Raw genomic sequence first — 27,211 nt, 5'->3', positions numbered from 1 at the left:
CACAGTTGACCTGTCTAATACTAGGGGGGCATGCATTTATGGTGAAATAAGGGACATGTTTTATATAGACAGTAGGGTAGGAGTTTGGAACGTGCTGCCAGGGGTGGTGGTGAAGGCAGATAAGGACATTTAAGTGACTTTTAGATAACCAAATGAATATGCAAGGAATGCAGGCATGTGGACCAAGAGTAGGCACAACATCGTGGGTTGAAGGGCCTGTTCCTGTGCTGTACCTTATGTTCTATGTTTGTGCTGTTCGATATATTAACTTTCCTTATTTTAAAAAAAAACTAGCGATCTATTACAACCAATTTCACTAAGGACTACATTACTCAGTTTAAACTTTATTCATTTAAATTTTACATTTAATACATATTTACTGTCACAACACAACATTCCTGTCACCAAAAACTGCATGGCACAAACAGACTCTGACAGTGAATTTCAAGTTGTTGGTTTGTTAATCAAACCATTGTCACCTGCAATAAGAGTACTTGGAAACAATCAATTTCTGCTTTAACAAGTCAACAGTCCCCATAAAATTCTTCACCATGAAGGTGACATGCTTGTATATCAGACCAGTCCATATTGTTATACGAAGATAGTTTCAGGAGGTTAAAAAAAATCCTACCAGAGCTAAAGCTCATTGTCTTGGGAGAGCTCAGTTTCAAAGCTTGCTTCCATAAAGATTTTAATCAACATTTCCAATACAATAAAAAGTGAGAATTATGTTATTAAAATCAAAAGGTCACAAACACTGGCCTGTTTTAAAAAAAAAATCAGTCATTTCTACATTGTTTTCACTTGTTTTATATTTTTTTTACATCAGCTCCTGTAGAATTGTACCAATGACAAATGGAAAGACTGTATTCAGCTACCTTGTACCCAAGTTGTGTATTTGTAGACTGAGTGTAGTGAAGCTTGACAGCAAGTCAGCAACTTCATCAACCTGTAAGGATAGCAGGAAGGCCAGTTAGGTCAAAGCAAGTTAACAAACAAGAATTTCACAAAAAAACCCACAAAACTCCAAAAACACAAGCAAGTTGAAAGTTTTTTTTAAGTCAATTCTACATTGCTGATCCATTTGCATATTTCTCTTTACATTAAGTCCAATAAAATCATACAATTTCTAGATCAATTTCTAGAGCATCATATACTAGTCTGGTCAGCTAGCTGCTACCCATCACATATTTGTTGGCCGAGTGCAGTGAAACTCTTCATGATCACTACAGAGAAACTGACAATGATGATCAACATTATATTCACTAACATACAAACAAATGTGACTAGGAGGAGTGGACCATTTGGCCCCTTTAGCCTGCTCCACCATTCAACAAAATCCTGGCTGATTTATTGCTGCATCAACTCCACATGCCAGCCATTTCCAATAATCAATCAAGGCTCTTGAATAGCAGAATTAAAGTATTCAATAACCACACTTGCGTTGCTCTGAGGTAGAGCACTCCAAAGACTAAAACAGTTCCTTCTGTCTCATTCTTAAATTGGAGGTGATCATTCACTCACACTCTCTCTCTCACACACACAATATTTCACATTAAATCTCTCTCACTGAGGATTCTCACTTCAGATTACTCCATTTTTTATACTGATGCAGAGATTTTAAATAGTCAATAGTGGAGCTTGCACATTCTCCCCATGTCTGTGTGGGTTTCCTCTGGATTCTCTGGTTTCCTCCCACAATCCAAAAATGTGCACGTTAGTTGAATTGGCCATGCTAAATTGCTCATAGTGTTAGGTGAAGGGGTATATATAGGGGAATGGGTCTGGGTGGGTTGCACTTCAGCGGGTCGGTGTGCACTTGTTGGGCTGAAGGGCCTGTTTCCACACTAAGTAATCTAATCTAATTCAAATCTACAGCCATCAGTGAGTAATGTATTACCAATTATTGTACCAAATAATGAGGACTAGCAAAGACCCCAATTCAATCTTTGGTCTACTTTGAAGCAGTTGTCACAAACAGGAAGTTAATCTGGGGATACAGCCAGATTACCATGCAGAAACTGGAACACTCATTCATCACCATTCTGAAAAATGCTCTGGGGCAACAATCATCTTAGAATAGAACACCACTGAGCAAAAACACAGGAATGGCAGAAATTACACCACTTATAATTCTTCCCATTTAAAAAGTATCCGTTGCATGGTGGCTCAGTGGTTAGGAATGCAGCCTCACAGCACCAGGGCCCCAGGATCGATTCCAGCCTCGAGCGACTGTGTGAAGTTTGCACATTCTCCCATTGGTTTCCTCCCACAATCCAAAGATGTGCAGGTCAGGTGAATTGGTCATGCTAAATTGCCCTTGGTGTTAGGTGCATTAGTCAGAGGGAAAATGGGTCTTCAGAAAGTCGGTGTGGACTGGTTGGGCCGAAGGGCCTGTTTCCACACAGTAGGAAATCTAATCATCTAATCTCAAAACTGTGAGAGCACAATACAGGAGTTTAGAACCAAAGAGACTTTCAAGTTATAGACTAGATAAAAATCAGGGAATTATGATTATGATTACATTACAGTGTGGAAACAGGCCCTTCGGCCCAACAAGTCCACACCGACCCACCGAAGCGCAACCCACCCATACCCCACACTACGGGCAATTTAGCATGGCCAATTCACCTGACCTGCACATCTTTGGACTGTGGGAGGAAACTGGAGCACCCGGAGGAAACCCACGCAGACACGGGGAGAATGTGCAAACTCCACACAGTCAGTCGCCTGAGGCGGGAATTGAACCCGGGTCTCTGGCGCTGTGAGGCAGCAGTGCTAACCACTGTGCCACCGTGCCGCCCAACAAATCTTCCCAACAAATCTGAGAATGTACCTACCCCATGAAACACTTGTTCAAGAAAGTGGCTCACTGCAGCTTGAAACACTGACATACCAAAAAGTGAAGAATTAAAACAACTGTGTATCTAAATCTTAGGAGACTGGCTCAATTACAAGGTAGGTCACTCAACACAATCTTATTCTTCCCTCTTTGTATGTTAATGTAAAAGAAAGTAGCTAAGTCGCTGTCTTGTACTTTGTCTTGCCTGCACAGAATTTTCTCAATGAAAAACAAAATCCATTTGTTCACAGTCAGACTGTCCCTACTCATCAGTGCCTACTTTAAAGAAAAAAAAAACAATTTCCTTCCTGTTTGTGTCCCACCTGTTCTTTTGTGCTGGTCATCTGAAGTTTTGTACAAAGATCATCCAGCTGCTCAGTCTCTTGGTGATTACCCAATCTTTCCAAATATTCACGCAGCATCTGAATGATCTGAGAAGTAAATATATATAGTAAAACACAGTTAGATTCAGGACACTGTAAATGTAAAGTGACAAGATACTGAATTAAAGTGGTCACCCAGTTATGGTTAAATTAATCCTATCTTACATGAAGCATAAAATGTGCACAATAGTTAAAGTTCTGGATGCACAATAATTAATTGTCTGTCTCTCTCTAACAAGAACTTACTTGGTAAATGAACAAAAAACCTTAGAAAATTAATCCTCTACGATCATGAGTTTTTAGGTAAAACCAGCCAGAATTCAGTTCTTCATCTCTATCTTGTGACTCCTGCAGAAAGTCGCATGCATGTAATTGGGTATAATGATAAGGTGTGAGATTTATATATGATAATATCACTTTATAAGAGTTGAGATTTTAAACTAGGAACATGTGGAATCTTGTTCTATGGGTTTGAAGAGGCTAACAAGATCCCTTTTTATGGAATCGCAATTTTAAACCAATCTGGACTGCTTGGAGTATTAATAGAAATTATTTAGATTTTGAGCTTTAGGATAGGAGGAAAAACAAGTATTAAGTCATTATGTTAGCAGAAGCTAGGATAAACCAGATTTTTTTAAGTTAGCAAAAAGCTTTTGAATTATGCTCAGAAGAAACCTGACTGTAAGAGTTGATTCTCCTAGAAAAAGGCATAAGGGTTAAAAGAATAGGTTACCATATCATAAAGTTTATTTACAATTTCCAGACCAGGAGTGTTTGGTTAGAATTTTGCATACAAATAAGCTGAGCAAGTCGAAGACATCAGTGGTGGCAGTCAAAAGAAAAAGTTTCACAACTCAGGATTGAATCTGAAAAGAAGCTTTGACATCTACCTACAGATTTGACAGAGAAGAACAATTTCTCTGGAGTTTAATTAACTGTAAAGTGATGGTATTGGGGAGAAAGTGGGATTTTGTTTTACTGGGTCTTTGAAACATTTAAAAACTGTATTATGCAGATAGTTTAGCTTGTTTTATTTTAATTTTATCTTTCTTTTGTGCAATGAACCAGCTTTATTGTTAAAACCAAATTTGTTGCATGTGTTTCAGCAAAAGACATGTTTGAAAAACAGCAAATATATATGATCTATCAAGCTAGATTTCAGTCTGGGATCTGATTTCTCTAGTTACATTTGCTGAATCACAACAGGCCAGGGCTCAGCTGTCATGCTCCCTCAGAATGATGGGTAAGGAATGAGAGTGAAGGAACAAGAGGTATTCACAAAGAGAAAAAAAGCATGCAGAGAGACAATTTGAATGAGACACATTCACGGATGTGGAAACTGAAAAGGAGACAGATACAAAAGAGATTTGGGGATAAAGATAGGAGACACACGAACACCCAGGTATCAGCATGAGGTGGGAGAAGGCAAGTAAGAAAGATTTTAGACAGATTACAAATAAACAAAGGTGGAGATGTTTACAAAGAAAGGTTGACAGCGCTTGGGAGGAGTACGTGAGGATTGAAAGAGTAAAAGAATCCAACAGAATTTGGGTGGAGAGCGAACAAAAAGAAAAGATTTGGGAGAAGCAGGCAATTGGCAGATGGGCTGACGGAGATGACCGAGTTGGTAGTTAGTCAAGAGAATATGAGGACAAATGAGGGGAAGAGTGCATAAGACAGCGAGGCAAAATAAAGAGAGAGAGCAAGAAGTACTGATAAACAGGAGATAGTTCAAATTTTGTAGTCATGAGACAAAAAAAAAAGACAAAAGGTGTGGTCATGTGTATGTAATGAAAATATAATTCGTTTGACTCCTAACATGGAACACCAGAGAAGGCCAATTGGTCAAAGAAAGCAAAAAGTATACATGCAAGTAAAAAAAAACAAACAGAGCTTAACTAGGAGCAGAAATCTTCTAGCTGCTGAAAGCCTCCCGCCTCACTTTATGCCTCACCTGTTTCACCTCTACCCGAAGGGCCTCCAGGCTTCGTGAATGACCATCTTGCAGGATGTTCAGCTTAGAGCGAGCGAGGTGGAGCGGAGTCCTTCCTGCTCGATCCAGGGCATCCACTCTGGCACCTGATAGGAACAAATGGGAAGTTTTCAGTTAGCCTTGTAGTCCAATCATTGGCAAGATAAGCTGAGAATTGCTGACCTGTTGTTTCCACATGGTATGTAGCTTCTTACAGACCACTGCCCCAACTTTTACAGACCACTGCCACAGAGAAGAGAGTACAAACAAAATTGGTAAACTAGTATTGTCCAGATGAAGTGAACCTAAACATATAGATCAGCAGTCCTCTACCCACAACAGTGCTGGACTCTTCACTAGCTCTTCTACTACTAGATACTACCAGGTTACCTCAACAGGGATGAGGAACTTTTGAGGGGGAAGAAAGGGACCAGAAACACTTCCTTCTCATCACTTGCTGGCAAAGATGTTATCTATAGATATTTGACTGCTGACTAAGGCAGAAACAAAAGAATGAGGGAGGAAAGAAAATGTATAGATGAATACAATGTAAATAAAACAAAGTTCAATCCAAGGAAAATATATGAATCTCCAGGACAGAGGAATTATCTCAAGTCTAAGTTCAAGGGGAGACTTTTCCAGTAGCTCCAAAGTTAAAACTCTGCATTCAGATTTCTCACTTCAAGTCTCAGTCACAAACGATAACATAAAAATACGCACTGTCAGAATGGCCACTGAATGTTTTGGTCTTTGGAGATAAATGAGTAAGTCTACTAGTCCCCAGTCAAATTATTTTAAAGAGAATTATTTCAAGATAGCAAGATTTGACTGGCATTAATTATGGGAGTAGTGTGCAGTCAGATACAACAGGAGGCCATTCAGCCCAACAGCCCAGAACTCATGGTGTTAAACAAACTAGGTTACCTACTGTTACAGTATGGAAAGACAGATTTACAAAGAGAATAGAAGATGCATGAAAACAGGTCTTTTAATCAAAATAATTTGTAACTCCAAATGTATAGTAATCCCAATGATAACAATATTATACTATAATAATAGTTAAATTATGAGCTTTTATTTAAAGTAGTGTGCACTCACCTCCTCTTAAGAGTGTAGTGATCACAGGTACATGGTTTGTACAAGCAGCTGAAAACAGAAACCGAATCAGCTGCTTAGTAATGTTAATGTTTACAATACAGAACAGAAGAACCAGGAACTCCCTAGTGCACAAACGCTAACATCAATCAAACCACAACACCAAATATACATGACTCAGTCAACTTTTATTGAAGGTCAGAGTAAGATCAAAAGATAAATGTTCTACTCCTGCTCTTAATTTATATCTTTCTAACTCAGCACTCAAAAGATTAAACTTATTCTTGATATATCTTGGTGTCATGATATCAAGAGTCATTTCAGGGATGCAAGCTTTTTGTGTTCATTTGTGGGACTTGGGCGTCGCTGGCTGGGCCAGCATTGATAGCCCGTCCCTTTCTGCCCTAGAGAAGGTGGTGGTGAGCTGCCTTTATGAATCGCTGCAGTCTACATGCTGTGGGTTGACCTACAATGCTGGTCGGGAGGGAATTTCAGGATTCTGACCCAATGACTGTGAAGGAACGGTGATATATTTCCAAATCAGGGTGGTCAGGCTTGGAGGGGAATTTGCAGGTGGAGGTGTTCCCAAGTACCTTGACCTTCTAGGTAGAAATGGTTGTGGGTTTGGAAGGTGCTGTCTAAGGATCTTTGGTGAATTCTGCAGTGCATCTTGTAGACAGTACACACCGCTGCTACTAAGTGCCAGTGGTGGAGGGAGTGAATATTTATAAATGCAGTGCTAGTCAAGCAAGGGCTACTTTGTCCTGGATGGTGTCAAGCTTCTTGAGCGTTGTTGGACCTGCACCCATCCAGACAAGTGGGGATTATTCCATTACACTCCTGACTTGTGTCTTGTAGATGGTGGATAGACTTTGGGGTGTCAGGAGGTGAGTTACTCACCGCAATATCCCTAGTCTCTGACCTGCTTTTGTAGCCACTGTATTTAAGCGGTAAATCCAGTTGAGTTTCTGATCAATGGTAACCCAAAGGATGTTGTCAGTGGGGGATTCAGTGAAGATAATACCGTTGAATGTCAAGGGGCAGTGGTTAGAGTGTCTCTTATTGGTGACGATCATTGTCTGGCATTGGTGTGGCACGAATGTTACTTGCCACTTGTCCACCCAAGCTGGATACTGTCCAGATCTTGTTGCATTTGAGCACGCACTGCTTCAGTACCCAAGCAATCGTGAGTGGTGCTGAACACTGTGTAATCATTGGCAAACATCCCTACTTCTGACCTTATGACAGAGGGAAGGCCAATGATGAGAAAGCTGAAAATCATTGGGCCTAGGACACTATCCTGAAGGACTTCTGCAGAGATGCCCTAGAGCTGAGATGACTGGCTCTTCACAACCATCGCCCTTTGTGCCAGGTAAGACTAACCAGTGGAGAGTTTCCCACCCGATACCCACTAATTCCAGTTTTGCCAGGGCTCCTTGATGCCAAACTAAGTCAAATGCATCCTTGATGTTAAGGGCTGTCACTCTCACCTAACCTCTGCAATTCAGGTCTTTTGTCCATGTTTGAAGAGAAGCTGTAATGAGATCAGGAGCAGAGTGACCCTGGTGAAACCCAAACTGCGTGTCACTGAGCAGGTTATTGCTGAGGATCACGGATACAAGTCTCCAGCCAATTCAGTTCACTCCATGTGATATCAAGAAACGGCTGGAGGCACTGGATACTGCAAAGGCTATGGGCCCTGATAACATTCACAATAATACTGAAGATGTTTGCTCTAGAACTTATTGCTCCCCTAGCCAAGCTCTTCCAATATAGTTACAACACTGGCATCTACCTGACAATGTGGAAAACTGCCCAGGTGTGTCCTGTACACAAAAAGCAGAACAAATCCAACCCAGCCAATTACTGCCCAATCAGTCTACTCTCGATCATCAGTAAACTGATGGAAGGGGTCATCAGGTCATCAACAGTGCTATCTGGGCAGTTTTCCACATTGTCAGGTAGATGCCAGTGTTGTAACTATATTGGAAGAGCTTGGCTAGGGGAGCAATAAGTTCTAGAGCAAACATCTCCTGTATTATTGCGAATGTTATCAGGGCCCATAGCCTTTGCAGTATCCAGTGCCTCCAGCTGTTTCTCGATATCACATTCAGTGAACTGAATTAGCTGGAGACTTGTATCCGTGATGCTGGGAACCACTGGAGGAGCCCAAGATGGATCATCCACTCGGCATTTCTGACTGAAGATTGTTGCGAATGCGAGTGATGCCATCAAGGCTGGCATTCAAGCTCATGGTGTAGATGGTGGTGAATCTATTCTTGAAATGTGATCTGGTGCTCTTGGTGTTCTTCTCTGGTGGGAAATTCCAAAAAGGTGTATTGAACAAATGGCAATATATGTTCAAGTCAAGATAGTGCGTGATTTAGAGGTGATAGAAGTGCCATGGATCGGTAGAGCTTGGTCATCTTTTTGATCTGTTGTCCAATATGGTCCCACGTCCCATTGTGACCCTCTGAAATTTGTCACAACCCTTCGGTGGTAGTGAAGTAGGGAGGAAGAGAAGACCTATGATTATTAGAACAGGAGGTCAGCCTCTGCTGCCTTACGAGTTCATTACCTCCATTGGCAGAGTCATAGAGATGTACAGCATGGAAACAGACCCTTCGGTCCAACTCATCCATGCTGACCAGATATCCTAACGTCATCTAGTCCCATTTGCCAGCACTTGGCCCATTTCCTTCTAAACTCTTCCTATTCATATACCTATCCAGATGCCTTTTAAATGCTGTAATTGTATCAGCCTCCACTACTTCCTCTGGCACTCATTCTCCACCCCCCCCCCCCCCCCACCTACATGAAAACATTGCCCCTTAGGTCTTTTATATCTTTCCCCTCTCACCCTAAATCTATGCTCTCTAGTTCTTCACTCTCCTACCCCAGGCAATAGACTGTATCTATTAATTCTATCCATATCCCTCATGATTTTATAAACCTCTATAAAGCTCACCCCTCAGCCTCCGACGCTCCAGGGAAAACAGTCCCAGCCTATTCAACCTCTCCCTAAAGCTCAAATCCTCCAACCCTGGCAACATTCTTGTAAATTTTTTTGAACCTTTTCAAGTTTCACAACATCCTTCCGACAGGAAGGAGACCAGAATTGCACACAGTATTCCAAGCTCCACTTTGGGAGGCCCTGTTCTAGATGGTCAAGACAGACATTCTGAATGATAAAATATACAGCAGCCACAGAATTCAATTGTAGGGATGGGTGTTTAGATAGAGAATGAGGTTCTGATGGCACGGATTTGCCCTCAAACTGCTCAATTTCCCAAATGGAGTGTATTCCTTCACACTCCCAAGATTGTGCTCTTTAGGTGGCAAGAGGGCAGTGGATACACAGGAGGTGAGCCACCCACTGCTGAAACTTGGATCAGAACTGTTCCAGTAGCCAGTCCAGTTACATTTTGGTCAGTGACGACCCACAAAGTACTCGTGGCAAAGTAATGTCATTGAATGTCAAGGGATAGATCCACTCTTTTTTTGTTGAAGAACTTTCCCAAGCACTTGTGTTGCATGGGTGTTACATGCTTTTATCAGACCAACCCTCGACTTTACCCAGCCTGGCTACAACACAGCATGAACTACTTCTTTACCTGGGGGACTGTGAATGGGGCTGAACACAATACCAGAAACGGCCACTTCCGATTTTATGCAGAAGGAAAGGAAAGGTCTTTAATAAGGCTGAAGATGTTTGGTCTCGGACGCTGGTTTGAGACAGTGGGGATGATTGGCTTCCACAAGGAGAAATATCTTTATTTGCATACGAGATATGATCCCAACCATTAGAGCGCTTTCTCCCAATCCCCACCTGTTTCAGTTTTGTTATCATTCCCTGGTGCCCACAGTCAGCAGTTATTCTCATCTCACTGCATCACAGCTCTAGAAACAGATCTGGTTTCTAAATCTGGCTCCAGGTGATTTTGGGAACCATTAAGTAGGATACTGTAGAACAACTGTGTTTTGAAAACACTGCTGACAACTCCTTTAATTATTTTATTGATGACAGAAGTTTCAATGGGAAGCCATTTGTCTGATTGGATTTATCCTACTTTTTGAGAGTAGGGCAAATGCAAACTTCAGACAAATCTCAATGTTGTAGATGCACTGGGACAATTTGGGTAGAAGCACAGGTAGTTCCAGAGTCAAGTTAATACAGCTGGGACATTATGTTCGTGTTCAGTGTGCCAGCGATTTCTGGATGTCACGGAAGTGAAATGAATTAACTGAAGGCTAGCATGTGATGGGATGTAGATATCTGGACAAGACCAGGATTGATCAACCACTTCTGGCTGAAGGTAGCTGCAAATATTTCGGTCTTGCCTTTTGCATTCTCGTGCTGGGCTCCATGCTCAAGGACTCCTTTAGGCCAGGAGTGCATTGGGCATATCCTGATTTAAAGCCTTGATCACAAGTAAGCAATATATTCAGTTTTGCAGTGGTTTTTGTGCAACTGAGTAATATGTCAGGCAATTTTCGAGACTAATCAAACATCAACCACGTTGCTATCAGGATTGACATTACCAAGAACACATCTTCAGTGCTTGGGAGCCTCCTGTGAAGCGCTTCTGTGATCTTTCCTCTGCCATTTGTAGTGGTTTGAATCTGCTGCTTCCGGTTGTCAGTTCCAGCTGTCCATTGCAGTGGTCGGTATATTGGGTCCAGGTTGATGTGCTTATTGATTGAATCTGTGGACGAGTGCCATGCCTCTAGGAATTCCCTGGCTGTTCTCTGTTTGGCTTGTCCTATAATAGTAGTGTTGTCCCAGGGAATTCCTAGAGGCACGGCAGTCATCCACAGATTCAATCAATAAGCACAGCGACCTGGACCCTATATACCGACCACTGCAGCGGACAGCTGGAACTGACAACCGGAAGCGGCAGATTCAAACCACTACAAATGACGGAGGAAAGATCACAGAAGCGCTTCACAGGAGGCTCCCAAGCACTGAGGATGTCACCTAGACAGGGGACGAAACGTCTGCAACACAAATTCCCAGCTCGGCGAACAGAACCACAACAACAAGCACCCGAGCTACAAATCTTTTCACAAACTTTATTACCAAGACCAGCTTTGATGGTGAAAGAACCGAAAATATGAGTGCTTTAGTGTTACAGTCAAGCAACCAGAGTAATAATCCAATATTACTGATATGAGCACTAAAATTTAAAATTATAGTCATATTTTCAAACTAACAAAATCTGAGTGATTGGAGCTCCTACTCTCTGGATTACTTGACCACTGACATGATCATATCCCATTGACCAAACTGGCAAGTGGAAATAATATTTAATTGCAGGTAATTGATAGGTTGAAATATACCAGACTAAGTGTCCTGTACAGACGAAGTCAGACAGCATTAGAATGGACATTGGAACACAAAGCCTCAAAAGCTCCATAAACTTGGCAGCATGTGAAAAACTACAGCCCTGTTGGGAAAACAGCCACATCCAAGCATATCTAAAATCCTAGTTTTAAACAGAAACCATCTCAAAAATAACTCAATGTATTTTTTACGATAAGAAATTAACAACTAGAATAGGAAACACAGTAGCTGAAGATTCTGAGTAATACTATGCTGTAGCACTAACTCCCATTGCCACTCAAAACATGAACTTATTACAGCATCAGAAATATTAAAGTTCTTCATCGTTATCATACCCAGATGCAGCGGTGTGTTTCCCAGTCCATCCCTCTGGTTAGGGTCTGCTCCATGATCCAACAGCAACTGCACTATAATGAGAAGGCAGAAGTGGTCAGGTTTCACCACTGGTTTCAAACAAAAAAGCACACATTCTAACCCCTAAACAAATAATGAATCCTCATTAGATCAACATTCCTCAAACCCTACTCATACCATCTGGTTAATTGATGTCAACAAATTGAAATTGAGCTCATTTTACTATCCAAAATTGTGCACGTCCCTGGATGTACACTTAACACCTTTTATACAGTTAGATGTGCAAATTGACAATCACCTGTTCCTCTAACTGATGGACCACTTGTGAAAGCAGAAAGGTAAAACAGCCAAGTATATATATCAGAACAGAGTGGGTTGCAGAGAGAGGAGGTTTAAAGAGTAAAGAGAAATTGCATTTTCACTCTACTCACCGATTGAACTGTTTCCATTACAAGAAGCGAAGTGAAGAGCAGTCCTGCCTTTGTCATCTGCTACACATGGTTCAGTGCCACATTCAAGCAGTTGGCTCACTAAATAAAATGATACGGTTGGCCTGTTACTGAGATCAGACTAATATAATCCATGCCAAGCATTTCAAACTCCCACAATCTCCGTCCCAGTATTTTAAGACTGCAGCCAGTCAGCAAGACCTTAAAAGTTCAATCAGCTTGAAGTTCCAGAGCTATCTTATGTGAAGGAAATCTTGCTCAGTGAACAAAGTTAAGGATGTCACCACACAGTTTCCTCCCAGAATCCAAAAAATGTGCAGGTTAGGTGAATTGGCCATGCTAAATTGCCTATAGGTGAAGGGGTAAATGTAAGGGAATGGGTCTGGGTGGGTTGCGCTTCGGCGGGTCGGTGTGGACTTGTTGGGCCGAAGGGCCTGTTTCCACACTGTAAGTAATCTAATCTAATTTTATATTTTATACAAATTAACCTCAGTTCTCATCGATCTGCATTTGAAACTCTCTTGGCTTAGACACCTGAGGTGTGTCCTTTTGGAGAAAGCCTTATGGCTGTGTGCAAGTCAAACATGGTGATAAGTCATGATTTGGAGATGGCGATGTTGGACAGGAGTGTACAAAGTTAAAAATTACAACACCAGATTATAGTCCAACAGGTTTAATTGGAAGCACTAGCTTTCAGAACACTGCTCCTTCACCAGGTGGTTGTGGTTATGAAGGAGCAGTGCTCCGAAAGCTAGTGCTTCCAATTAAACCTGGTGGGCTGTAATCTGGTGTTGTGCAATTTTTAACATGGTGATAGGTCCACACCAACAAAACAGATTGACCAAGAAGCAAGACATGATGACATTTCGTTGAAAACATTCAAGTATCTATCAAATATTTATTTCCACAACATAGTTTCTTTAAAGTATGAACTCCAGTGTTAGTTTAGCTTATTTGATCATAACCTTCATTTTTAGAGGCAAGGCTATGGGCTGAAGCTCCATCTTAGGTTTTGAGCAAGTACTACAGGTTGACACTTCAGTGTGGTACCAAGGGAGTTCTGCATTACAATCGGATTACAAGATCAGACACAAGTCAGGCAATCACCAAAGTTTAAATCTGGAGATGAAATGGAATGAATATCAGCAGCATTTGAGCTCAGGCAGGGATGCCAAGTGTTAAGGAGACACAAGTTTTGGTGGAGAGCATACAGCTCAGTAAAGCATTCCAAAAATGGGAACAGTCAGGTTCACTCAATGTGGAAAAGGGGGTTGGCTTGATGACAAGTAGAAAATTTGTGACAGTGTCCGAATACAATGACTTCAAGTCTAGGCTCATCCAAAGTGTTATGGGCCCCAGAAAGACCAGTAATTTTCTTTTGAAAACATAAACCTAGTTAATAGCAAAAAGAGTGATTTCACAAAACTTCACATTTTAGGACTTTTACTGTAAAAAAACAGGTAAAGCACCATAGATGAAAGACAATCCTTGTAAGCAACTTATATTTTAGTCACAGGACAGAACTTTACCCCCTTCAGTTTTAACATAGTTGAGGGAAAAAGGCATTTCACTTGATAAATTTTACACTATCTTTTTAAGTAACTGCTCAATTCTCCATGAATCAGTCCAAGCTGATGATTCCTAGCTAATGAGTATCTAATTCTGTTTTTGCCTAACTCAGCCTAATAACTTTTAATCTCAAAACTATCTTTTATAACAAGTCCGTTACACCTGGAGATTCAACCTCTAACAAATGCTGGCCATCTTCCAGCCCCATTTGACTCCTCACAAATTTGATCTTTCCAATCCAAGTGCAGGCCATCATTGGCATTTCTATACCACGAACCTTTTGGGTCTCTCTCTCCCAGGTCATGGCAGATCAACAATATATGAGCATTTCCAGGTATACCTTAAAAATCCCTCCCTCCCAAAGCACATCTTGGTGTGGGCCTTGCTTCCAGGTAGAATGATAATTAGTTATGTTTGAGATCTCACATATTAAAAACTATCCATTTATGTCCAAGATAACTGTTCACAATCCAACATTCTCAACATTTTTCTGGGACTTTAAAGACTGAGTGTATCCACTGTTGCCACACAGGATGCTGCCATTGCCTCCAAATGTAAATAACATGCATCTGCTTCTCAAAAATAAAAGCTGCTCCCCCCCTTTTTTTTATATGTAATAATCAAAGCACTCGAGCATTCTGTCAAGTGGGTTTCAAAAGAGGTCACATCATCTGCTTCAGTCAGTCCTAAAATATGGCATGTTACAAACATCATAATTATTACACAACACTAGAAGCGTGCAGGATGGGGAGGATTCAAAGAAAGGAGATCAAGAGGTGGAGTCGTTAGTTGTCAGCAGAGATATTTTTTTTGCAGGTAGGCAGCGAAGATGAGAATTTTGAAAAGGAGGTTCAGCATTTGAGTACAGAGTAAATTAATGCAGTGTAAATTTTAGAAAGAGGACCTGAATGTAGCTAATGCTAATATGAATAGGTGAAGTTAACTGGAATTAGTACTAACAGTCAAGCATCTGACTTTTGCTGACTCACTGGGGGTAAAGCTTCACTGACCACCATACCAACCTCCGTCATTCCTTAACACCTTAAACATTCACTTCAGTTGAATCATAAGGAACACAATCTCGAGCACAGAGAAAAGCCCTGTAATATTACACATCTCATTTCCCTTAATTCCCTGATAGAAATCAAAATTCTGGCTATGTTTAAGGCTGTAATGGACTATGATGGGAGCATCCACAACCTTCAGGGAGTGCAAAGTTGCAAAACCAACAGAGGTTTAGTAGCAAAATCAAGGAGAGGCATTAAACTTATTGCATTGGGAAAGTGAAGACAAGAAAATGACTGAGGATACAAGCAGCTGAATTTTTTTTAAAAGAACTGGAGGCAAAGGAAAGAACGCCGGCAAGAATTAAATTGGAAAATAAATCTACAGAAGAAAAATGCACATATACAACCAGAAGAAAGGACCCATTATTTCCAGTGTAATTATTGATACAAGATAGGCTTAATTCCCTTTCAATGTGGACACAACTAAGTGCCTAAACTACAAACAAAGAATCTGTGTGAAGACATAACACAGAAAGCTAAATTAATCTTACCAATATCAACTTCGTTGGCATTTGCAGCTTCTCGTAAACGCTTCTGAGCTGCAAAATAAGTAGAATTACTTGTAAAAACAAACTATGAAATAACAACCAAAGCTAGTACATACGTCTAACTGATAAAAGTTTATGAACTATGCTTATTTATTTATCCATGGTTCTAAGCAAACTGTTCCTGGTCAGCTCATTTAACAGCCAATAAATACTGCACTTGTGGTTTCAAAACCAAGTGTCTCACTCATCAGTCCTAATATCTGAAGTCTGTTGCTTTTGCATTGCAGTTTCAATTGGTGTTGCCTTTAAAATTACTAACTGGGGCTTTCACCTCCAGGATAGCCCCACAATACCCATCACTCGTCCTACATAATGAACAGTGAATAGTAAAAGCATTTCTTCTTGAGGTGGAACTGCATGTAGACAGTAATTCAATTAAGCTTATATTCCAAAAAATCTCAGCACTTGCAAACTGTTTAAAACAACACATGGCCCAAACATAAACCAGATTATCAGAAATGGACTGAGGGTGGGGAATGAGGGTGGGGAATGAGGGTGGGGAGACGACAGGAGTACAGGTTTTTGTTAAGTGCATGTTCAGCAAATTGCCACCAATCTTTTCGTGTAGAAATAGGCTGCTTGCTTTCCTTGGGCAGAAAATGCTTTAAGCATGTCCCAAAGCCAGGAAAATTGCAATTTAAATGCAAAGACTATTCCTCTCACACCAGCCAGCCACTATCAATAACATGGAGACATTTGCATCCAAGAGGTCCATTTACAAATTAAACCAAGATCCTATCTGTCCTCCAAGTTGAATGTAAAAACAAACACAAAGCATTTCTTGTAGAGTGTAGATTCTCCAGTTATTCCTCAAAATACTGCCCTGGATTTGTAAAAGATCCCAATACAGCAGATACCCAATCTTAACACCTCTGACAGTGCAGCATTCCTTCAGTGCTGCACTAAAGCAACAACCTAGATTACATGGTCACTGAAAGATCACTTGAACCCACATATCTCCTGACTCCAAGGTGAAAGTGCTGCCCAATTAGCCAAGGCCAAACTTTCAGCAGAAGCAGGGAACATAGTAAACATCTTTCAATATATCCAGTCAACAAATCCAACGTAAATCCTACTGTCCAATTGAAGAAAATTCAAGTATCTCTGACCCTAACTCAAAGCAACATAATTGAAAATGCCCCAATGCAATGCAATCTCCCAAGCCAAGCTGGTCAAGCAACGGACTCCAGTGCAACTTCCCAAGACAACCCGGTGCAATCACCCAATCCCAATGGGACAGACTGACCATGAATGTCTTTGCCCAGGGGACAAGCCTTGCGGTGAACCTTGACCTGCCGCTTCAGGCGGTTGACGCCCATTTTCCCGGTAAGCTCCTGCTGACGGCCGCCGGGCTCCTGCCACATGAAGTGCAAGTAGCTGAGGCCCTCGGTGTAGTCCCCGGTTCCGAGGCGGTGTCGCCGGCCGCAGTCCGGGCCGAAGGCGGCCAGTCGGAAGGTGTCGTCGACGACGGCGGTGGCGGTGGTGGTGGCCGCTGCCCCGCGCTCGGACACCGGGTACTCGCCCTCGGAGCTCGAGCGCTCCGACACCGTGTCGTCGTCCGAGGCCGCCATGGAACCGCTCATTTCATCGCTCAGCCTCTACCGCATCATTGGTGACGGCGGGTCTTCCTCGTTAAATTATTTTTATTTATTTTCTCTCCTTCGCATTCATCCCGGAGGCCGACTGTCCTGTCCACTGATTGGACCAAGGCTGGGTGATTGACGTTGCTTTCGACCAATCGACGTCCGCACCGCGTCGAAGATGTCATACGTGTCCAATCGGAATGTGTCCCCTCCTGAGGGGAGCGGGTCAGAGAGGTGGTCCTTTGACCGCTTTAAGGCGGCCAGGCTGAGTGCCTGATGGCAACGTCGCTGTTTGTCGAGTTGAGGTGTTCATGAGTTTGTGTCTTTTCTAGAGATCAAGGTCCAAGGCATATCTGCTCTGGTGTACAATAACATCTCTGAGCAGAGTGGTTTAAAATACATTTAAAGATTTTAACGTGAGGAAAAGACCCTTCTCGCCATCATGCCAAGCCAGGCAGCATTAGGAGGTGGAGAAGTCAACATTTTGGGTATAACTCTTCTTCAGAAATAAAGGTTATAAACGTTGACTTCTCCACCTCCTGATGCTGCTTGGCTTGCTATGTTTTTCCAGCCTCCTGTGCGTCTACTTTGGATTCTGGCATCTGCAGTTCTTTTATCTCCAATATGATCATGGCTAATTGTCCAACTCAATACTCTGTTCCTGCTTTCTGCTCATATCCCCTTAGCTCTAAGAACTAAATAACATGCAAGACAATGAGACCAGTATTGGAAAGTGGGACTCTCATATGTAGTAATGCCATTTTGGCAGTACAGACTCAATGAGTCAAAGAACATCTTCTGGAATGTATGATTCTGTAACTATATCTAATTCCTTTAGTGTTTAGACCTCAACTGTTTTCTGTAGTTGGGAAGAGAATAATCTATCAACAAGCACCTATCTACAAACCCAAGTTTCAGCACATGGTCTGTAGCTTTGTATGTTCTTTTTTCCAAGTGCTCATCTAAACACTTCTTAAATGTCTTCAGCAATGTTCCCTCTAAGCTGCATGGCTGAGTGAGTTCACAACAGCTCCAATCTTCTGCACGCTGTCATCAGCATCAGCATACTGAGCGCAACATTGATTTTTGGATCCAGATGTCACTGCTGCGCATAGATGTCATTACGACGCGCGACCCACCCAGTCTCATACCCCTACATTTACCGCTTCACCTAACTCTACAGGCAATTTAGCATAGCCAATTCACCTGACCTGCACATCTTTGTGACTGTGGGAGGAAGCCGGAGCACCCAGAGGAAACCCACGCAGACACGGGGAGAATGTGCAAACTCCACACAGTCAGTCGCCTGAGGTGGGAATTGAACCCAGGTCTCTGGCGCTGTGAGCCAGCAGTGCTAACCACTGTGCTGCCCATCTTTACCAGAGTTACAGATACCCACCACACTTTTTTTAAAAAAAATTTAAATAACTACTCAGAGGCCAGGATTCCATCATACTTTATTTGCATATGGCCAGTCAGTCCCTGAAGTAAGGATACTCTGAATACCCTGTTTCTTTTCTTTTGCCACTTGGGTGTTTCTTTTCTTCCTGGTGGTAGAAATTGAATAAAGATTTGTACACCCTGTGTCTTTCACTGTGTTTCATATCTGCGCGCGTGCATGCGCGCACACACACACACACAAACAACATGGGTGTTGGGGAAAAATAAGCACTACCGCAAAGAAAAGAAACAGGAGTGTCAGAGATTCTAATTGCCCTGAGAGCTGGAAAAATAAATCCCCTGTTTGTTTCTTTATTTTATCAAACAATTCACAGTTTACAAAACAATTAACATTTACGGCTGTATACAGAGAAACAGCAATTTTACAAGGGAGAGGAAAGGCAAAGCCAAGCCCCAAACCCTGACATTCAAACGGTTTTCAGCGAAATGAGGACAAACTTCAAATCCCAGTTTCAATCATTACAAACAGTAACAATGACATTTGTACATACAAGACAGTCCAATCATGTAAGAAACAGTGCATACAATACAAACACCCAGAAAACCCAACAAGACCCCGCCCCCATCTCTCCCACTTTCCGGCTACTAAGGCAGCCCACCCCTACGCACCATCTGGCTCTCGGTCCACCCGATGTCCCTTCCAGTTCTCAGTTCGCCCTGTCACACCTTTCAACCACTCTAGGATAGCCCGCCCCAGTACCCGTAAGGGGTGAGAGCGCTGAGGATGGCCTGCCGGCCCTCTGTCTGCCTCTACGTACCATTCGGCTCTCACCCACCCTGATTGGCCCGTGGACTACCCTGACACACCGTCCTGCCACGTCTAGGACAGCCCGCCCCTTCCTGAGGGACGACAGCACCCAGGACAGCCCACAAGCCTTCCGGATCTCAGCCCACCCCTACTCACCTGGCTCTCAGCTGCTCTGACACACCTTCCGACCACCTCTAGGACAGCCCTTCTCGGAACAACAGTGCTCAGAACAGCCTACCCATCTTCTGGCTCTCGGGGCGACTGGAATCGGGGTGGCTTACCCTCCCACCAGCTTTCAGGACAGCCTACCAACCTTCAGCTTCACAAGATGGCCTACCCACCCTCTGGCTCTCAGGGTGACAGCTTTCAGAATGACCCATGAGCCTCCCAGCTCACAGTAAGCCTGCCATAACCTAGGACACACAAGACAGTGCAGGTGATGACCCCAACAAACCTCATGACAGTTAATTATCAACAAACAGAGTCCTTTCTGGTAAATAGAGTCCATGAGCATAGACAGTTCTCTTTAAAATGTAGAGTTAATTCCCAGAAACAGAGTCCACTCCAGTATACAAAGTGCATTGTCAGAAATGGAGTCCAGTCCAAACTGCAGAGTCCGTTGCTAAAGACAGAGTCCACAACTGAGGGCAGAGTCCAATCCCAAAGGCAGCAAATGCACACTTCACAGCACAAGGTATTCAATCTCCATGGATTCCTGGCCCTTCAGAGAACCAGGCCCACTCCCAGGAACAGAGTATATTGTAAAGGTATAGTTAACTCACAGAAGTTTGGTCCACTCCTCAAGGAAAGGTCTGCTCCCAAACTTCAGGATACAGCAAGTGCTCACCTCCCAGCACACACACACACAGGTGTTCAATCTTCAGAGGCCCAGTCCCAGGGCTCGGCCTCCCCACAGGAACAGCTCATCTGGCAAGGTGTATTTTTCACAAGGGCTCAGTCCAAACACCAAAAAAAAGTGAAGACACACATACAAAAAAGGAAAACTAGAGTCCAAGGGCTTAGCCCTACCACAAAAATCAACATTTGTCCTTTTCTCAAAAGTGAAAGAGAAAAGAGTAACACACAGGCTGTAACCAGCCTGTGAAACAACAATCCCCTAATGAGAACTGAGTTATACCTGAAACACATTGTGTGCATCAAGAGTTTAGAAATCAGTCCTCACTAAAGAAATACCAGTTAACAAACTGGCTAAATAATTCAGCCAGTTCAGGAATCAGGTTTTCCTCCCCCCTTGAAAAAAAAAGCCGAAAGCAACAGTAACACACTGACTGTGGTCCAGCCAGCACAGAGTCAGTCCCCTAAACTGACAAGGATCTAAATCTCCTGGTTTTTTTTTTCCTTTTTTTTTCTTTCCCACACTACTGCCTAACTGCGGTAGTGCTTATTGTTTCCCCAGCACCCATGTTGTGTGTGTGCAGGTGTGAGACACAGTGAAAGACACAAGGTGTACGAATCTTTATTCAATTCCCACCACCACGAAGAAAGGAACCACCCGAGTGGCCAGTGACCACCAGTGCCCTTCTCATCAAAGGGCAATGCTGTGTGATCAAACAGTGAAGGGGAGGGCAGGGATTAAATCAAAATAGAGTTGGAGGGGGAAATAATGCACTCCACTCCCTGCGGTGCTCACCTCTCCCTGAACAACTCTAGGGTGTCGATGGACACCACGTGCTCCCTTTCCAGAGACACCCGGGCTCTAACGTAATCTCCTGGTTATATCTGTCAGCCAGGGCTCCCTGAGTGGCCCAGATTCACAACCCCAATCAAGGATTTCATAGCTAATAAGATCCACCTGGTTCCATTCACCACAAAACCTTATCCTCAAATCCCCTCTAAACTTCCTGCACCTTACCTTAAAACTGTTCTCTGGATACTGACTCTTCAACTAAATGATAATATTTCTCTCTATCTATGTTCTTAATAATTTTGTATACCTCAATTAGGTTCCCCCCCAACCTTCTCTGCTCTAAAGGAAAATACCTCATCCTATCTAGTCTATCTTCATCACTCCAGTCACAGCAACCTCCTGATAAATCTTCTCTGCATCCTCTCTAGTGCAGTCACATCCTTACCATAGTGTGGTGACCAGAACTGCACACAGTATTTCAGCTGTGACTTAACCAATGTATACACATCAATCATAACCTCCTTGCTGTTTTATCAGAACCAAACTGCATTTGTGACTATGTATATGTACAAAGATGTGAATATGAATCAAGTATATTTTTGAAATTAAACGAAGTTTATCAATGTTTTGACTAACAAAGGCAAGTAACAATATGCCTACTTAAGAACCTTATCAACTTGTCCTGCTGCCTTTACGAATCTATGGACACACACCAAGATCTAGGTTAAAAACAATGACTGCAGATGCTGGAAACCAGATTCTGGATTAGTGGTGCTGGAAGAGCACAGCGGTTCAGGCAGCATCCGAGAAGCAGTAAAAGGTTTCAGGCAAAACCCTTCATCAGGAATACAAGCAGAGAGCCTGAAGGGTGAAGAGATAAGTGAGGATGCCCTGGGGTTGAAGTGTTCCGAGGCGGAAGATGAAGTGTTCTTCCTCCAGGCGTCTGGTGGTGAGGGAGCGGCAGTGAAGGAGGCCCAGGACCTCCATGTCCTCGGCAGAGTGGGAGGGGGAGTTGATTGGTGCGGGTGTCCCGCACACCAAGATCTGTCTGATCCTCTATGTTTCTCAGGGTCCTGCTATTCAACATTGTCTTGGTGAACCTTGCTGCTGAATTAGGCTGCTTGATGGTTGGGTTTCTGGGCTCGACGATCAGAGCTGCCCAGATTAGTGATCCAGAGATATGAGATCAAATCCCACCAGGACATCATGGAAAAATTTAAATTCAATCGCTTCAGTGAATAAGACTATAAAATAAGGTTAGACAATAGCCTATCAAAATAATAAATGAACAATTGTTGCCAATGCAGGTATGACAAGACAAATTATAACATTGTGACAAATTGCATTATAACAATTCTGTGAATTCTGGTATTTGAAAATCTGCCTCAGCTCATCTGCGGGTGAACTGTTAGATGGCTGTTTTTGACAGACGTAGACGCAATGGAACAAAGGGCATTTTTCTGTGCAGTAAATCGCTATGACTCTAACCTTCCTTCGTGCCTTTTTTACCACTAGCACTAGACTTGACTGTACTCATGCGCTTCCACATTTGACCCTTGGTTGACTTTCTCATCCAAAATTTTGCAAATAGCAACTCAGTCATAGAGCCATAGAAATGATAAGCACAGAAGGGGACCATTCAGCCCATCTTGTCTATGCCGACCCAAAGAAACCCAGATGCCTTTTCCAATCCCATTTTCCTGCACATGGCCCTTAACACTCAGCTTACTGCACTTAAGGTTCGAAAAGTGTGGCACTGGAAAAGCACAGCAGGTCAAGCAGCATCCAAGCAGCAGGAGAGTTGACATTCCAGGTATAAGCCCTTCATCAAGAATAGTGTGGGGGGAGGGGAGGGGGCTGAGCGATAAATATGAGGGTGGGGATGGGGGAATGTAGATGGGAAGGCAATAGGTAGATGCAGGTGGGGGGTGGTGGTAATAGGTCAGAGGGAGGGTGGAGCGGATAGTTGGGAAGGAAGATGGACAGGTAGGACAGTTCAAGAGGGTGGTGCTGAGTTGGAGGGTTGAGGTAGGTGAGGAGAGATAAGGAAACTGGTGAAGTCAATGATGCACTGTGGTTGGAGAGTCCCAAGGCAGATGGTGAGGTGTTCTTCTTCCAGCCGCTGGGTGGCTTGGATTTGGTGGTGAAGGAGGCCCAGGACTTGCATGTCCTTGGTGGAATGGGAGGGGGAGTTGAAGTAGTTGGCCATAGGGCAGTGGGATTGTATGGTGTGTGCGTCCCAGAGATGTTCCCTGAAACGTTCCGCTATTGGCTGCTCCAAAGGCTAGTGCTTCCAAATAAACCTGTTAGGCTATAGCCTGGTGTTGTGTGATTTTTAACTTTGTTCACCCCAGTCCAACACCAGCTCCTCCACATCATGGTCCCCAATGAAGAGGAGACCACACGAGAGCAACGGACACAGTAGATGAGGTGGATATGCAGGGAAAACAGTGCCAGATTTAATGGTAAGGTTGGGGTTGAAGCATAGGGATTGGAGGGCTGCACTCTGTGAGGGTGAGAGGTTGGAGTGGGTGAGAGGGGTGGACAGGTTGAGGTGGTCAATGCCATGACAGCAGCTGGAGATAAAGAGGTCGAGGCTGGAAAACAGACTTAACATGCAGATCCAGGTACTTTTTAAAATATCTGAATTCCATTACTCAGGCAGCAAATTCCAGACACCCATCATCCCCTGTGTAAAAAAACCTTTTCCTCACATCCTCTCTAAATCTTCTGTCACTTCACTTCAATCTATGACCATTGGTGTTTGAACTCATTGCCAAAGGTAATAGGTTCCTCCTGTCTCTGACCCTCACAATTTTGTATACCTTGATCATGTCACCCCCTCAGCCTTTTCTGTTCAAAGGAAAATAACCCCAATTTCTTCAATCTCCTGGTAGCTAAAAATCTCCAGCCTTGGCAATATTCTAGCAAATCTTCTCTGCACTCTCCCCAGAGCAATTACAATCATTCTGTAATGTGGTAACCAGTACTGCAGACAATACTCCAGTTGTGGCCCTATGCTTACAGACCTACATTAGGTGCTGGTCAAACAATGCTTCAAAGTTTTAATATATTTCAGCCGCATGACATTGTAACCTTTTGCTATAAATTCTGTGTCTTATGGTCCTGCTCCACAACCACCTGATGAAGAAACAGCACTTCAAAAGCTATAGCTTCCAAATAAGCCTGTTGGAAGCCTGAGGGACATGTGGCAGACTGCCTTTGAGTGGCTGGAAGGTGGGGGGGGTCGGGTAGTTTGCTGGGTTGCCAGGGGTGTCTGTGTTATATGCACTGTTTAATTGTTCGGTTTATCAGACTATCAGTATGTTTCCTACTCGATAATGTAAGATGGGAGGATAAGGTTTGTCCTTGTTTCCCTGCGACCTGGTTGTACAGTGGAGTTTGGGGTCTGGCTTTGCCGTCCCTTTCCCCTGTAAATTGTTGTTTTTTGTATACGACTGTTCAGTTAACTGTTTGTTTGTGCTTTGTACTGTTTAATAAAATAAAACAAAATTAAAATCTCCTCAGTTGAGTTAAAAAATCACACAACACCAGTTTACAGTCCAACAGGGTTAACTGGAAGCACTAGCTTTCGGAGCGCTGCTCCTTCATCAGGCGGTTGTGGAGTACACAATTGTAAGTCACAGAATTTATAGCAAACGTTTACAGTGTGATGTAACTGAAATTATACGTTGAAAAATACCTTGATTGTTTATTAAGTCTCTCATCTCTTAGAATGACCATGGTAGTTTCACTTCTTTCATATGTAAATCACAAAACGTTTTTTTAAAAGTTACATTCTCAGGTGAACTTTAACAATTGGTGTCAGCCCAGATAATATGTTGAAGGTGTTAGTCCCCTGTGTGCTGTAACATAATGTTTGGACTGATTCTAATCTAAAACGTGAATTAACAGTCTTACACGGATTCATGAAGTTTTTGAGCAAAGTACAACGTAACTCTGCAAGTACATATTCACCTCACAAATGTATATGTGTACGTGTGCGTGTGTGTGTGTGTGTGTTGTGGGGAGGTGGGGGAGATTGTGAGAGAGAGTGTATATGTGTGTGAGTGGAAAGGAATCTAGGTCTGTGAGAGGGTGCATGTGTGAATGTGGGAGTGTGTGTGTGTATATAGGAGCGCCTGTGTGTGTATGCGTATGTGTGCAGGAGTATGGGTGTGTATGGGATGGGGGATTCTGAGTGTCTGTGAGAGAAAGTGTATATGTGTGTGTGTGAGTGGAAAGGAGGCTAAGTCATGAGAGGGTGCATGTGTGTGTGAGTGTTTGCGTGTGTGTGTGTGTATATAAGAGTGCCTGTGTGTGTATAGGAGTGCCTGTGTGTATAGGAGTGCCTGTGTGTGTGAGACCGCAAATGACCCCATTGCACTACACACACACACACACAAACCCACATGCATACATACACATATATGTTTGTGCGGTGAATATGTATTTTTCAACGTACAATTTCAATTACATCACACTGTAAACTTTTGCTATAAATTCTGTGTTTTACAATTGTATATTGTACATATTCACCTCACAAACGTATATGTGTATGTGTGTTTGTGGGTTTGTGTGTGTGTGTGGGGGGGGGGATTGTGAGTGTCTGTGAGTGAAAGTGTATGTGTGTGTGTGAGTGGAAAGGGATCTAAGTCTGTGAGAGGGTGCACGTGTGAGTGTGGGAGTGTGTGTGCCTGTAAGAGCGTGTGTGTGTGTCTGTGTGTGTAGGAGTGCCTGTGTGTGTGTGTAGGAGTGCATGCGTGTGGAGTGGGGAATTGTGAGTGTCTGTGAGAGAAAGTGTATATCTGTGTGTTTTTGAGTGGAAAGGGGGCTAAGTCTGTGAGAGGGTGCAGTTGTGAGTGTGGGAGTGTGTGTCCCTATAGGAGTGTTTGTGTGTGTGTGCATAGGATTGTCTGTGTGTGTGTAGGAGTGCCTGTGTGTGTGTGTGTGTGTGAACACAGGTGACCCCATTGCACTACACACACATAAACTCACAAGCATACATACATATGTATGTTTGTGGGGTGAATATGTACTTGCAGAGTTACACTGTACTTTGCTCAAAAACTGCATGAATCCATGTGAGATTCGGTTAATTCATTTCAGTCTAAACATTATGGCACAGACAGCAGCACAAGGGGGCTAACACCTTCAACACATTATCTGGGCTGATGCCAATTGTTAAAATTCACCTGAGAATGTAACTTTTAAAAAAAAGTTTTGAAAGAAGGGAAAATAACATGGTCATTCTAACAGACGAGAGACTTAACAAACAATCAAGGTATTTTTCAACATATAATTTCAGTTACAACGCACTGTAAACTTTTGCTATAAATTCTGTGTCTTACAATTGTGTACTTCATAACCACTTGATGAAGGAGCAGCGCTCTGAAAGCTAGTGCTTCCAATTAAACCTGTTGGACTATAACCTGGTGTTGTGTGATTTTTAACTTTGTCTACCCCAGTCCAATGCTGGCATCTCCAAATCCTCAGTTGAGGACTGACTCCGAGCTGGCTGGCCACAGCCACTGTACTGTGTATTAGTAAATAAAGGGTGACTTGGTGACAGGGAAAAAAGAATAAACCTGTTAGACTATAACTTGGTGTTGTGTGATTTTTAACTTTGTCAAATTTTTTAAATATTCAGTTGTTCCATGGCTTCTGTAGGTAGTGGAATGTCCCCGCTATGTAAAACAACAGCTCTTTTATAACATCGAGCATAACCTTTGGAATACTGAAAACACAATTAGCTGATTGAACGGTATGCTGGAAAAATTGGCCAACTAAACAGCATGCTGGGAAGGGAACCAAGATAGTAAGCCAGGAAGCTTGCAGAGTTCACTATCAAATTGGTTCAGGTCAGACAGATATGCAAAGCATGTACCTTGATTAACTATATTGAATTGGTGTTGATGAGATAACATTGCAAAGTTTTGGATGGAACAACGGATCAGAATTTCAGTAGAACTGTTGTTGGGACAGCTTGGCTTCTAGGGTCAGCTCAATCAATATGGAAATTACAATATCCAATATTGCCTTTTGTAACACCTTTTCCTGGGACATAAACTCATTCACATGGAGTAACTGGGTTATGTTAATTACATTGCTGTATCAAAATGGGGTAACTGCATGGGAGGAATTTGCA

The 27,211-nt window shown here is 42.8% G+C and overlaps 1 protein-coding gene across 1 annotated transcript; it reads right to left on the bottom strand.

Moving 5' to 3' along the window:
• Positions 1 to 331: 331 nt before the first annotated feature.
• On the bottom strand, positions 332 to 17,362 carry ankrd54 (ankyrin repeat domain 54). Its single transcript, XM_043679823.1, has 8 exons — positions 16,870 to 17,362; positions 15,567 to 15,614; positions 12,422 to 12,520; positions 11,972 to 12,043; positions 6,296 to 6,343; positions 5,180 to 5,304; positions 3,166 to 3,273; positions 332 to 949 (listed from the first exon to the last, which is right to left on the bottom strand). The coding sequence occupies exons 1-8, from the start codon at positions 17,204 to 17,206 to the stop codon at positions 875 to 877; spliced, it is 912 nt and encodes a 303-aa protein (XP_043535758.1). The 5' UTR covers positions 17,207 to 17,362; the 3' UTR covers positions 332 to 874.
• Between the last annotated feature and the right edge of the window lie 9,849 nt (positions 17,363 to 27,211).

Source organism: Chiloscyllium plagiosum, chromosome 39 (assembly GCF_004010195.1).
Source record: "Chiloscyllium plagiosum isolate BGI_BamShark_2017 chromosome 39, ASM401019v2, whole genome shotgun sequence".
Taxonomy (NCBI): Eukaryota; Metazoa; Chordata; class Chondrichthyes; order Orectolobiformes; family Hemiscylliidae; genus Chiloscyllium; species Chiloscyllium plagiosum.
The sequence above is the reverse complement of the archived record's forward strand: the minus strand, read 5'-3'. Positions and strand labels throughout refer to the sequence as shown.